This window comes from Coregonus lavaretus (genome assembly GCF_964263955.1).
Source record: "Coregonus lavaretus genome assembly, chromosome: 2".
Lineage (NCBI taxonomy): Eukaryota > Metazoa > Chordata > Actinopteri > Salmoniformes > Salmonidae > Coregonus > Coregonus lavaretus.
In genome coordinates, this window is record NC_139989.1 from 50,607,221 (window position 1) to 50,620,894 (window position 13,674).

Here is a 13,674-nt window from a genome sequence, read left to right on the forward strand (position 1 = left end):
GGAAGTTTATGCTACGGATTGGTTAAAATGGCATATTGCTGTTTCTTGCAGCCAGTTCAATGAGCACTAGATCAGTGCTTTTACGATGACGTTGCACTGTTTAGGAGCCCTCCCCTCCCCCTTTGACGTATGAATCTTTCAAGATGGCGATGCACCTGCTTCATCGGTGGTAATCCTTTTAATTTCTAAATCCGTGTACAAAAACGATAAAACAAAGCCTCGTTTCCAATTGATAATAACTTTAATTTCGGAGGACAACGTTGCCTTTATTACATTTCAAACATGTCGACAGAGGAACTGTCAAACTCGGACAGCGAAGCTGCCTTTGCTGGGGCTGGCGAGCGATGGGCGCCCGTCGGTGCTGTAGCCAGCCCGGAGGATGAGAGCGGGAAGGGATACGCGGTCGAGCCGAGGAGGAAAGGCTCAGCTGCGGCTGGTGAGACGGAGATGGCCGCAAGATTGAGGAAACTGGAGGACGAACAGGGCCTGCTGAATTCCTCGCTCCTCGCTTTGACGTCTCATTTTGCACAGGTGCAGTTCCGCTTGAAGCAGATAGTTCACGCTCAGACTGATGAGAAGGAGAGGATGCTGGTAGAACTCGAGGAGTTTGCCTTTAAAGGCTGCCCTCATGTTGTGGGATGCAGGGCACAGGATACTCAACAGCTTGAAAACGCGGTAAGTAGTCCATGTAGCCCACGGCTGGTCAGACTTGGTAGATATAAGTATGTCAACAATACAATAGTTCCTCTTCTTCTGTAAGTGGGAAAATTATGTCAACACAAACACTCAATTGCTTGAGATTGTGTGATTATGCAAGCTATAAGCTATACATTATGTGTAGAAAAATAGATTATGTTAGTCCCCCACAAAACAGACCACTGACAGACAGACAGACAGACACCAATGTAGGCCTACACCAACGTCAGTACACAGTGTTCCACCAGTGGTACCTGCTGAGTGTAGGTGAGGGGATCGGGGTGGGTGTGGTGGTCACATTAGTTGCTGCCCTGAACCACAGGGCATGCTTGTCACATAGGGTGGTCATCATTCAGTGTCAGTCGGACAGCTGTGAGGATGCCCACTGGACACATAAAGACTCAGACTCACCATGGGATGCAACACTCGGAAACATGCACACACACACACAGGCAGTAGCAGCAGCCACTGTCTTGTCAAACAGCTCACAGGAAATGAAATTATCCGGGTGGCTGCCTGGCTTTTGATTAAGACTTTGGTTTCTTGCGTCAAAACATCAGGGCTGTGCTCTCTGTTCTGTTCCCTGAGATCTGTTATCTCCAGAGGAAGATAGAAAATGGTGGTATCTATTCAACACAATAAGTGACTCACAGGCTCAGTTAACACGCCTCCAGAAGATTATTATCTCTGTAATAATAGCTTCTGTGTAAACCAAACCCACTTAGCCTCTCCATTGTTTACTCCATGCAGCTTTCCATTTATCTTCGAGATAATGAAATCAAATGTTATTTGTCACATGCGCCGAATACAACAGGTGTAGACCTTACAGTGAAATGCTTACTTACAAGCCCTTAACCAACAATGCAGTTTTAAGAAAAAATAAGTGTTAAGAAAGTATTTACTAAATAAACTGAAGTAAAAAAGAGGAAAATAGAAGAAAATAGAAAAATAACAAATAATTAAAGTGCAACAATAAAATAACATTAACAACGCTATATACACGGGGTACCGGTACAGAGTCAATGCCTGCTTATGTAATACTATCTTTGATTAAAGGTTTTCTTTTTCTGATTTCCTCTTTGTCTACATGCTTTACTTGTAGGAGGACCTGGTGAGTATGACTACAGCTCTCTGTTCCTCTCCAGCATCTGTTTAGTCTGTCTGTCTTTAGTAAACATGCATGATTAAGGGCTGTGTATAGACCCTCCCCATCACTCCCTGTCCCCTTTGTACACCCCAGTCCTCCACTGACAGTGTATTCTGTGTTCTCTCTCCTCCACACAGAGTGAGAGGGAGAAGAGGGAGCGTCTGGAGGTCCAGAGGGAGAAGCAGAAGGAGCTCATTGTCCAGCTGAAGACCCAGCTGGATGACCTGGAGCGCTATGCCTACCAGGAGGGCAGCTACGACTCCCTGCCCCAGTCTGTGGTCATGGAGAGACAGAAGGTAGGGCTCAGTTCATGCACCAGAAGTCTCCCAAAAGTCTCTTTGATACAATGTTGTTTCCTCCCCATGTGTAATGTCCTGGTAATACTAATGCCTGTTCCACTCTTCCACTGCCAGGTAATCATTGACGAGTTGATCAAGAAGCTGGATGTGAACTTCAACGAGGACATAGGGAACCTGACGTCTGAGGAGCTGAGACAGAGAGTGGACGCTGCCATCGCTCAGATAGTCAACCCAGCCCGGGTCAAGGAGCAGCTGGTGGACCAGCTCAAGACCCAGATCAGGGACCTGGAGATGTTCATCAACTTCATCCAGGGTAGGTGGTAGTGGGCCTGGGATGCCATGTTCGCTGTGGTTAGGTGTCTTGGAAGCTCTCTAATACACACTTTGTTACTGAAATATTCCACCAATATTCTGACATACTGCTGTATTTTCACTTTACCCAACAGATGAGGTAGGGAACCCTCTTCTGTCTGACGGGGAACCCAGCCAGCAACCGAGGACAGCAGGGCCCAACACCAGAGCCCCTGGAGGGAGGAAGAAAAGTCAGTTATCACCCAGCGTTATTATCATAGGCTCTACAACATCACTCACAATACATCTGTTCTAATGATTCTCTTCTCCTGCCCATAGTGGACCCGGAGCAGGCCCAGAAGATGAGGCAGACAGGCTTGCAGCTGATTCAGCGGGCCCTAGCTGTGCTGCAGATCTTTGCAGTGAGCCAGTTTGGCTGTGCGGCTGGCCACGTTCCCCAGAGCATGTGGTCGCAGGGGGAAGGGGGCCAGGACTATGGCCCTCTGCTGCAGCGTCTGGAGGGGGCTGTTGACCGGGTTCGAGTGCAGGCCTCGTGCAGACAGCCCTCGGTAGATCACGTGGTCAGCTACAACAGCAGCTTGGCCCTGGGGTCCCGTGATGAGCTCACTGCCTCAGTGAGGAAGGAGCTGGCCATTGCCCTGAGAGACCTGCTAGCCCATGGTCTCTACTCCCCCTCCCAGGGCATGAGCCTGGTGCTGGCCCCCATCTCCTGCCTGCTGCCCTACAGACCTGGCCCAACGACCATCCACCCCTGGGAGCTCTTCGTCAAGTACTACCACTCCAAAAACGGCAAGGCCTTCGTGGAGTCGCCGGCCCGCCAGCTCTCGCAGTCCTTCAGTCTGCCTGTTGCGGGCAATCCGGTCACTGTCACACCCAAGCAGTCCCTGCTCTGGGCCATTCACTCAGTGCTGCTGGAGCACGATCGCTACAAGCGAGGAGCAGACTCAGAGTTCAAGGCTCTGGTATGCATGGCTCTGAACGAGCAGAGGCTGGTGTCATGGCTCAACCTGCTGTGCAAGTCAGGGGCCTTGGTGCACCCGCACTACCAGCACTGGAGCTACATGGCTCAGACAGGCTTCGAGGGAGCTCTGCGCATCCTGGGACGTATCAGCCACCTCAAGTTTAACCTGCCGGTGGACCTGGCTGTGAGGCAGCTCAAGAACATCAAGGATGCCTTCTGAGAAGGGACCGGCGAGAGACATCCAAAACCATGCTTTCAGCTCACATGGTTACCCAGACCTGATTAGGGGCCAAAAATAATACAATCAACCGGCCCTTGAGGACCGGAAGGCATGGTTTGGGTGTCCCTCATGTGCTGAAATTATAATTGGCATAAAAGAGTTGTGCTAATGTTGCTTTATCAGTGTCACTTTAAAGTTATCTTGGGTCATTGGGTCAAAACATTTTTGTTAGCATCCTGTCTAAAAAACATGGCATGAATTCCATGCAAGCTGTTCAACAAAAATCAAGTGTGCAATGTTGAGATGCATGGGTGATTTTATATTTCAAATGTGTAACTAACATTTAATTTATTCATGCCCCACCCCTCCACCCCCCCTCATAACCACACAAAGGGAGCATATCAAGATCTTGATGACTTCTTACATTGCATTATATGGAGCTTGTTGCCTCCCCTTAGGAACACACGCCCTTTATGTGATGATGTTTGCCTTGTCCCTATGGAGATGAGATACAGTAGCTCAGACCTATGCAGATAATGTTGTGAAGTTGGCCTTTTACAGTAATTCACTACTGTATAATGATTTCCTATAGAATGGGTGATCTTCAATGTGACCAAATGTACAGTCATTCCCTCCCCATACTCTGTAGTATGGGCAAAAACAGACCAGTATCCTGCACTGTCACTAAACTGTACATTTGTGTTCTGTATGGAAGAGAATAATATAGGTTACTACAGTTCACATTCACAGAGTATTGCTCTCTGTCTGTGGTTACTCAAAGTTCCACTGTTGCGTACACAGAAGACGCACACTATTCAATGCACTCAGGTCAAATGAACATGGCAACAGTGTATGCTCTCACCAATGAATGTACAAGAGATGTGGAAATTCTAAAGATGTCACAAGTGTTCGGAAAATCAAAATGATCACACATGCAGCATGTAGTGTCTCTCCATTGAGAAATAACCAGAACCTGCCTAACGTGTCTTAAAGAAGATGGATAACGTAGAGACCCTGTATTAACTGCTGCTTCTTTACTGTTCCAAATGGAAGTGATAAAAAAAAAAATATATATATGATTAAACTATTTAGCTTCTATGTAATTATAATATATTTAATTGTCCAATATTTAAGATTGTGGGATGTGATAATGTTCTCTCTGTTTCTATTTGTTTATTGAATGGTGAATGAAACCACTTGAAGGGAAATCTTCCTATCTTCCTATTACATGTGAATCACATGGGGTGTATCCTGAAAAGCTGAATGTGCAAACCATAGATACTGTTCATTTCCACATGAGTGAAAACTATTGGCATCATCCCTAGTATGGTTTTTCCAACCCTCATATTAAGGTGTAACCTACTTTGTGACTGGTTAAGTGCTACTCCCAGACTTTCTGTTCTATTCTCTTATGGTCTATGTTATTGTATTGAGATCTATTTATAGTTTGTTGTATAATAAATTGCAAATGCCTCAGCCTGCCCACTACCAGACTATGCTTGGATCAGGACTGTGCTTTACTGGGGTGCATTTCCATGTAGTGTATGGGAGGACAGGTTGTCCTACATCGAAGGGATACTTTGGTTTGCATACTGCTTAGGTGTTCGTGTGAATATCAATACCCCCTTCATTTAGCCTGCATAATGTTACTTTTAACTTTTCAAATGCACTGTGCTCCTGCCAACTACTGTTAACACACAACACACATAGACGCACACATCACGACACTACCACTAAGGAATGTACATTTCTGTATGAAAAAGGAGACTTAGTTACTGTCTCTGATTTGTTTTTAGTTTTTCTGTGCATATCCTACTGTTCAGATTGAGAAAATGTGACACAGCTGTTTTATATTGTTTTTGTTCAATAACTGTATGAATGTGAGCAAATAAACTATTCCAAAAACCAATTTCAGCCCATGCACAATTTGTATCCCTTTAGGGCTTTCAACACACTTGTCAATGCACATTAATAAGTAATACAAAATACAGGCGTGATAATGATGCCTGCCACTTTTGTCTTTAGTTTAGTCAAGTTGCAGGCCTTCACTTTGCATAGGAGCATATAATATAATAATATAATATATAATCAGAGAACAAGGACAACTGTGCCAGCACCTTGATTGCCACATGTCACAGAGAGACTCAATATAGGGCTGACTCTAGGTTCCCTTTCATAAGCTTGACATAAATGATTGTGCCAAAATAAAGGAACTGTTCCATGACCGGTTCTGAGCATAGAGGTTTTCTGCTCGGCGGAAATGACGCATTGTTGAGTTGATGTGAAACGTCACTAAAATCTTCTCAACTTCCTTTCCTGCTAGCGGTGGCCAGAGAATAGCACCAGTGAGTGAATTTGTCAACGAAATAATCTTCAATCATCGTGAAAAATCATGACGTATACGTACGTCTTAGTTGTTTTTTACCATAAAGTATACGTTTAAGAACTGGGTTTGGGGATAATTTCCCTTAATTTGTCATTTATATTGGAAAAACTGGTACTTTTATATACTGTCCACTATCCATATCGCTGGCGTTTCGACATGGCAGCTTCCTTGATGAGGTTCATGTCGATTCAAAACCAACCCGTTCGGTTATGTAAATTATATAATCGGATAACCACAATGTACTCGGTTGATGGCGTTCTGTTGCCTATTTAAATGTAATGGCATGAAAGTATGCCATATCTCCTGAACGTTAAGCTAGCTAGCTAAATAAACAGTGATGGCTGGCTAGCCAACGTTAGCTAACTAGCTAGCACCCACTTCAGTCACAACATATCATGTAATCTAACGTTTCATAAAATATTGTTTTTCGTTACATGACTTGGCAACTAGGTCATTGTTGTTCCTGCAATCATTGGTCATCGGATGTCCAAGCAGATGTAATTAGCTTAGCTACTAGCATACCGGTAGCCTGTAGTTGACCAACATCCTACTGATATCTAGAAGAAGTTAATATTGTCCCACATTGACCACTCCATGGCGTCTTGTCTTAGTAATAATGCTTGTCTTTTGTCACTTCTCTTGTCTCCCAGAGATGGGCAAGTTCATGAAACCCGGGAAGGTGGTGATGGTTCTTGCTGGGCGCTACGCTGGGCGTAAAGCTGTTATCGTCAAGGTAAGTTTGATCCTGAGTTATTGCTAAATGTGCATATTTCACTCCCAGTTTGATTAACTACTGTGTTTGCATGGATAATCATCTCGATCATAAAGAGCATCGCCTTATTTGCAATGTGGTCCATAAACACTGGTAACTGAACAGCTAGCTATATATTCTCTCCCAACAGAACATTGATGATGGCACCTCGGATCGCCCTTATAGCCACGCACTGGTCTCAGGCATTGACCGCTACCCCCGCAAAGTGACCACGACCATGGGCAAGAAGAAGGTCGCCAAGAGGTCCAAGATCAAGGCCTTCGTAAAGGTGTACAACTACAATCACCTCATGCCCACCAGGTCAGTGCCAAGTAGACATGGGAATATAGGATGGGAGTAATGGTTATTTAGGTGGCTAACTGCTGACATGTGAGACTAAACTGTAGGTGACTAGCAGTATTGCAACATGTCTCATCAATGTTTTGATGGAATTGTGGCAGTGGCCCAACTGGCAGTGAGTTGTCAGTAGGATGCAATATCAAGGAATGCATAGATGGTGTACTGAGTGGACCCTATTCTGTTGATGTGGAGTGGAGAACCACCCTTTCACACTCCTAAGCCATGTTGTACTGTGCTGGCCTGGTTATGCATCCATATCCACCATAGTTGCAGTAGCTGTGCTGAAAAGAACAAATCTGAGCCAGCAAAGTACGGTTTGGGTCTGCACGCTAGTGTGAAGGCTATAGATGTTCAACACATTTAATATCAGTTTGCATCGATCTGATTTTGTCCCTACTTAGTAAACTCGATAGATTCGTTGTTTTGATTGGAACGTTCCAAACCGTTTATACGTTTTATCCACTCATGTGTTAGGGTCCTTTAGGAAATTGACGTAGGGGTCTTACTAAGTCTCTTGCTGTGTTTTCTCCCTGTGCTCAGATACTCTGTGGACATTCCTCTGGACAAAACCGTTGTCAACAAGGATGTCTTCAGGGACCCTGCCCTGAAACGCAAAGCCAGACGGGAGGCCAAGATTAAGTTTGAGGAGAGGTGAGTCTTTTCCCACACCAGGAACCAGACTTTGTGAGAAATGCACAGTTTCTTTGTCCTGATATCTGATACATGATGCAAGTAGCTTAACCACTATAGGATAATGAAATGTTACAGCGGAGCATGTCACAGGCTTTGTTTTTCTCATCTCCATTGACAACCTTTTCTAAAATCTTAATTTCTCAATCCACAGGTACAAGACAGGCAAGAACAAATGGTTCTTCCAGAAGCTCAGATTCTAGGCTTTCATTTTGGTTTCACTAATAAATGTATAAAGAAATGTACGTCTTGACTCTGGTGTCATTTATACATTTGACTTGTGGTTTTATTGACAAGTGTGATGTTTTGGATATTAAGCAATACAGCTGATTGCCTCAAAGTTATTGAAAGGTGTTTACAAAAACCTGCTTGTTAATATGACTATGTTCATGTCATGAATGAATTCATTGGCTCTACCAGACTTGTGTGAACATGGCATTGACAAGTAAAAATTGAAAAGTGTGTAAATTTGGTTTTTTACTTTACTGCGTTTCCAATCTTGCAAACTTATACTGAACAAAAATATAAACTTAACACGTGAAGTGTTGGTTTCATGAGCTGAAATTAAAGATCCCAGAAATGTTCCATATTCACAAAAAGCTTTTTTCTAAAATGTTGTGCACAAATTTGTTTACATCCCTGTTAGTGAGCATTCCTACTTTGTCAATATAATCCATCCATCTGACAGGTGTGGAATAACAAGAAGTTGATTAAACAGCATGATCATTACACAGGTGCACCTTGTGCTGGGGACAAAAGGCCACCAAAAATATGCAGTTTAGTTACAACACAATGCCACAGGTGTCTCAAGTTGAGGGAGCGTGCAATTGGCATGCTGACTGCAGGAATCTCCACCAGAGCTTTTGACAGAGAATTGAATGTTTATTTCTCTACCATAAGCTGCCTCCAATGTCGTTTTAGAGAATTTGGCAGTACATCCAACTGGCCTCGCAAACCGCGCCAGGCCAGGAACTCCACATCTGGCTTCTTCACCTGCGGGATCGTCTGAGATCAGCCACCAGGACAGCTGATGAAATGGGAGTATTTCTGTCAGTAATAAAGCCCTTTAGTAGCGGTAAAACACATTCTGATTGGATGGGCCTGGCTCCCAGTGTGGCTGCGCCCCCCATCCAGCCATGTGAAATCCATAGATTAGGGCAAAATTAATTTATTTAAATTGACTGATTTCCTTAAAATTGTTCCTTTTTTAATTTATATTTTTTGTTCAGTATCCATTTTGCTCATATCCATTTCCACACATTATTGGTCTATAATTGTATCAGTATGGCAGTGGTCACCAAGCTACTGGATGGATATGCATGTTTTCCAGCCACTAGCTCACCGGATAAATCTAATCAAGGTAATGAAATATGATTCGAAAATGAAACTGAAAGACGCACCATTACACTTAACAGTGGTGGTAAGTGGTTTACTTCGCTTCCTTGTCTTCAAAAATTACTTAATGTTTTTCTAAAATAGATTGGATATTGTTTAGACATGCTTTTAAAGACTTAAAATGAACGGTTAGTTGTAGTTTGACACGTCGATAGTTAGATTGTCATACTCAAAAAGTAATGCGTAGCCTACATGAATACCGAAAGCTTTAAACTAGATTTTCAAACTACTTTACAATTTTAGAAATACTAGGAAAGTAAAAGAAATGTTATGCGTTGTGGGATGTCGATCTGATAAAATCATATTACGCAGTAATCAAACACTGATCTCAAGTGAATGATCTGTCAGAGGAAACATTGTAGCGTACACTAGTCAATGGAGACATTTTAGCCTACATTGGTATGGGGCTTTTTCATCATAAATTGGGCCTTTCACATTTGACATTTCATTTTATACTCTCTTTCCAGATTAGCGTCAACCTCTCCGATTGACATGTCGTTTGAGGTAAGAGGGAAATCCCATCTTCAATGAGACCTGTCATTTAAATTTTTATAAACAACAGGCCGCTCACAGAATGCTGTTGGAATTGTTTTTCAGGATTTGTCGTTTGTGACGGTAGACGCCCATGGATCACAAAACATATTGGAGGGTATTATAACTGCCATCAGCAAATGCAAGGTATATTTGATCAAATAAAGGAAACATTGATAGCAGAATAAATACTGCTGGCACATAGAGGCCTAGTCTACTGTATGTAGAATAATTCATGCATCTTTTACTCCCTTGGTTTGTAAGTGTAGCCCATGGCTCAAGGGCCTCATATAATCTATCTGTGTTCTCAGGTTCAACACAACCAGCTGCTGAAGGAGCAGCAGGATTTGTCCAGAGCCAGGGATGAGCAGGTGGACCTGGCTGAACAGTATAGACAGCGCACAGTCAAACTGAGGACATCTTTGGAAGAGGATAAATGTGACCAAGCCAGGGATGTGGACTCTGAAAGGGTATGACAACTCTCAACCACTTAACCAAAGATCATCAACACTAGGATTTTAATTAGATCTTTCTTAGGATATCGCTATATTTAGCTTTTCCTATATTTAGTGGCTTTTTGGGGGGTTGAGGGAGGTCTTGTTAGAGGTTTCGGATTCTGCCTGAATGACTGATAGGCGTTTATGTTTCTCTGCAGAAGAAGATGGCCGCCCTGCATGAGGAGGAGAGCAGGCTGAAGAGGGAGATCCAGAGAGCAGAGGAGGAACTGCAGCATGAGGAGGAGAGCACCCACCAACTCAAGCAGCAGACTGATGTATGGCCACAACCCAAAACGAATAAGGAGATGTATCATTACTCTTGGTGTGGCTGTGTACTGTAGTAGGTGTGGTGAGATTTAGTTGACTATTGAAGATTGTGTCTCTTGGTTTTAGGTGTCTACTGCTGCAGTGCCTGAAAAGAAGGTTGTGTTCACTGGAAAGACAGGTGATGGAGCAAATGCACTCAATTTTGACGTGAAGCCACACATAGTGTATCCAATGGAGGAGGGCACTGCACTGATCACCTTTGAGGAAGAGCTAGGTAAGACCGAAACCCTCACTCTGTTTAGCACCTATTTTATTTCCGTGGTTATTATACCTCCTTTCCTCCACAGTGGCCCAGAAGATCCTGAGCCTGAGGGAGCATAAGGTGGATCTGGGCGGGGATTGTGCCATCACCCTGGAGGCCAAGCTCATACAGCTGCTGGTGCCCTGTCAAGTAGAGGTACAACAAGAGAGACCCATCTCCATTCACTAGTGTCTAGGTGTCAGGGACTGTGGCTGTGTTATGAAGAGCGTCAGTTAGTTTATTTCATTTGCATGTACGTCATTGCGTTCCTTTGTGTGAACTAGTGTGTGTGCACCGGTCTCTCTACCTCAGATGGACACCGAGGTATGTTCCCGCCGTGTCCTGGTTTCGAACCTGCCGAAGGTCGCGGAGGACCGCTTGCTCGACAAACTGGAGATCCACTTTGCCAAGCGCAGGAATGGAGGGGGGGAGGTGGAAGAGTCTGACATGCTGCATGATTCTGGCAACGTGGTCATCACTTTCACAGAAAACAATGGTACGCAAGTCAAGTTCCTGTCAGAAAATGTAGTTTTCCTCATAAAGGGAAAAAGCTCAGACTTAATGAATTTATCATACTGTTATTTCTGTCCATTCTTTCTGACTTTATATAATGAGAAATGTACAACTTTTGATTAACTGAGCCGACTGTGCATTGTTTACCAGTTGCCAAAGGCCTGACTGACAAGCAGTACCATGATGTGGAGTTTGAGAAAGGGAGGAAGCACAGTGTGAAGGTGACTCCATTTCTGAACGGAGAGATCACAAGTTTCCAGGTAAGCAGATTTCATGTTCATGGCCCTGAGTTTATCCCTTTAACTCCATGATAACCATACTTGATAACTAAGACTATAAAATAATCAATTTATCATAGGCCAACTACACTATCAGCAGAAATACCTTTAGGCCTAGTGAAATCATCAATTCAGAGCGTAATGTTATAAACCATACACAGTATCAGTCTGCGGTCGTGCGCCCATTCACATTTGGTTAAAAGTTACAACTACAATGGGATTGTTATACAATTATAATTCCAGGGTTAAGCTAAAGTAATGTAAACGCTTACATGTTGGTTTCCACATAACCTCACCTGGAAAAATTCAAGGCCCTATACATTAGATAATAGGTGCTCAACTCATTGTTTGGGACTTACAGACAAGCTAGTCCAACCATTAGTGTCTAGAAGCTGTCTGCAGTAAAATGATATCCTCCAATCTGACCCCCCTCGCCCCTGTACCCTCTACCAGACACGGCTGTCAGCGTGTGGGCGTACTGTGCTGCTGACTGGCATCCCTGCCATCATGGAGCAGGAGAACCTGCAGGACCTGCTGGAGATCCACTTCCAGAAGACCAGTAACGGTGGGGGAGAGGTGGACGCCTTCCTCTACAACCCCATGGGGCAGCACACCCTGGCCCTGTTCAAGGAGGACTGTCCCACTGAAGACCAGAGCCAGTGATAGGGCCAGGCACTGGTAGTGAGCTCAGACACCTTTTTATTGCCGCTCATCTACCCCATCTCAGGACAGGATCACAGTCAAATCCAGCCTGGGGATCTAATCCTGGCCTGCTATCAGGATGTTACAATTTTTCAACCAAATGCCATTCTTAGTGGTTGGCACTGTGCCAAAGCTTTTGACTATGAGTTTATATCAAGTGTCTGAGATTTTCCTGTCTTTTCTGGGTTTCCTGTTTCAAAACACAAAATGTTTTTGCATATAATTTGATAGAACATCTATTTATTTACAATTTCTGATTATGTATGCAGATCATTTTGGGTGTAATGTTTTTGGTTACATTTTTTTCATTCAGATGTGGCATCAGTGACAAAATGATCTGCATACATAAAATTAAGTTGCCAAAGAAATGTGAATTATGCTTGACAAGACTAATCTAGATATCTTTAAGTTAATGTTTAGAAGGAATGTGTAATCTACAGCTCTCTAAAGGTGTCACTATTTAGTGTTCTATATTCATGATATGCTATTGTTTTCTGTCATTCTTAGTATTGAATGAGTAATCCTGTACAGTAGAATCAGTGATTGTAATAAAGTCTGTCCAATGGACCAAGTCAGACATTACGATAGTGTGTGTGGTTCGTTCATTATTACTGAGAAAGGGACTACACTGACGATGTGAGATCGTAAACTGGTCAGAGATTGAAGTTAAACGAGTAAAGTGCTTGAGCGTCAAAGCAGTACAAGTAGTTTAGCAAAACCACACCCAGTCAGATAATGGAACACAGATGGAGTTTATTGTAAAAATCTAGTAACAGCAAAGTAGAGTAACAATGTCCCACAACAAAAACACAAAGATCCAGCAGGATAGCCTCTAGTGCAACCACTATAAAAACAAGTTAGATCCACAGGAAGACGACAGAGTACTCACTCAGTCAGGCACTTAGGAGGAGGGGGGGGGGGGTGAGAACCAAGTGATATGAAAGAGTCAAATACATTCCAAGAGAATGAAGGAAAGCAGCAGGGTGAGGACAAAGCTGGATATACAGTGAATAATTGGGAAGACGGTAGTTCCAACTGACAACAAAAACAAGGTCAAACCCACATACTTTTTTTTTTTTTAAACTCATTGTTACAAGTTTACATAATGGTTAACACGACCTAGAGCAGAAGTCACGGACAGTCTATAGCATCTATTGAAAGTGGTCACTCTCTCGTACTCTGAAGTCTACATTATAAACTGGTTTGTTCGAGCCCTGAATGCTGATTGGCTGACAGCCGTGGTATACCACAGGTATGACAAAACATGTATTTTTACTGCTCTAATTACGTTTAACCAGTTTATAATAGCCATAAGACACCACGGGGGTTTGTGGTATATGACCAATATACCACATCTAAGGGCTGAAT

General features: G+C 43.4%; 3 protein-coding genes across 5 annotated transcripts; all 3 read left to right on the plus strand.

The window, feature by feature from the left end:
* Window positions 1–117: 117 nt before the first annotated feature.
* On the plus strand, window positions 118–4,692 carry LOC311144167 (RUN domain-containing protein 1-like). The gene is made up of 5 exons (XM_084180172.1): window positions 118–675; window positions 1,981–2,139; window positions 2,257–2,455; window positions 2,589–2,684; window positions 2,773–4,692. Exons 1-5 carry the CDS (start codon window positions 283–285, stop codon window positions 3,633–3,635), a joined length of 1,710 nt encoding a protein of 569 aa, XP_084036298.1. The 5' UTR covers window positions 118–282; the 3' UTR covers window positions 3,636–4,692.
* Window positions 4,693–5,917: 1,225 nt separating this feature from the next.
* On the plus strand, window positions 5,918–8,067 carry LOC311144480 (large ribosomal subunit protein eL27). Of its 2 annotated transcripts, none has more exons than XM_084180504.1 (5): window positions 5,918–5,980; window positions 6,672–6,754; window positions 6,924–7,093; window positions 7,673–7,783; window positions 7,977–8,067. In XM_084180504.1, exons 2-5 carry the CDS (start codon window positions 6,674–6,676, stop codon window positions 8,023–8,025), a joined length of 411 nt encoding a protein of 136 aa, XP_084036630.1. In that variant the 5' UTR covers window positions 5,918–5,980; window positions 6,672–6,673; the 3' UTR covers window positions 8,026–8,067. The 2 variants fall into 2 exon arrangements, with proteins under 2 accessions (XP_084036630.1, XP_084036631.1); XM_084180505.1 differs by having other exon boundaries at window positions 5,951–6,038.
* Window positions 8,068–8,819: 752 nt separating this feature from the next.
* LOC311145162 (interferon-induced 35 kDa protein homolog) lies at window positions 8,820–12,888 on the plus strand. 2 transcript variants are annotated; one of them, XM_084181365.1, is made up of 10 exons: window positions 8,820–9,182; window positions 9,685–9,721; window positions 9,815–9,895; window positions 10,060–10,218; window positions 10,404–10,520; window positions 10,639–10,786; window positions 10,860–10,969; window positions 11,126–11,309; window positions 11,477–11,586; window positions 12,058–12,888. In XM_084181365.1, exons 2-10 carry the CDS (start codon window positions 9,710–9,712, stop codon window positions 12,265–12,267), a joined length of 1,131 nt encoding a protein of 376 aa, XP_084037491.1. In that variant the 5' UTR covers window positions 8,820–9,182; window positions 9,685–9,709; the 3' UTR covers window positions 12,268–12,888. The 2 variants fall into 2 exon arrangements, with proteins under 2 accessions (XP_084037491.1, XP_084037490.1); XM_084181364.1 differs by having other exon boundaries at window positions 9,155–9,242.
* The last annotated feature ends 786 nt before the right edge of the window (window positions 12,889–13,674 follow it).

Bases quoted from the DNA above. Each gene is read 5' to 3' on its own strand.
- LOC311144480 (XM_084180504.1), top strand. From the start codon at position 6,674: ATGGGCAAGTTCATGAAACCCGGGAAGGTGGTGATGGTTCTTGCTGGG. The intron at 6,755-6,923 runs GTAAGTTTGATC...CTCTCCCAACAG, and splicing joins GTAAAGCTGTTATCGTCAAG to AACATTGATGATGGCACCTC. The intron at 7,784-7,976 runs GTGAGTCTTTTC...CTCAATCCACAG, and splicing joins AAGATTAAGTTTGAGGAGAG to GTACAAGACAGGCAAGAACA.
- LOC311145162 (XM_084181365.1), top strand. The intron at 10,521-10,638 runs GTATGGCCACAA...TCTTGGTTTTAG, and splicing joins AACTCAAGCAGCAGACTGAT to GTGTCTACTGCTGCAGTGCC. The intron at 11,587-12,057 runs GTAAGCAGATTT...ACCCTCTACCAG, and splicing joins GAGAGATCACAAGTTTCCAG to ACACGGCTGTCAGCGTGTGG.
- LOC311144167 (XM_084180172.1), top strand. From the start codon at position 283: ATGTCGACAGAGGAACTGTCAAACTCGGACAGCGAAGCTGCCTTTGCT. The intron at 2,140-2,256 runs GTAGGGCTCAGT...TTCCACTGCCAG, and splicing joins TGGTCATGGAGAGACAGAAG to GTAATCATTGACGAGTTGAT. The intron at 2,685-2,772 runs GTCAGTTATCAC...TCCTGCCCATAG, and splicing joins CCCTGGAGGGAGGAAGAAAA to TGGACCCGGAGCAGGCCCAG.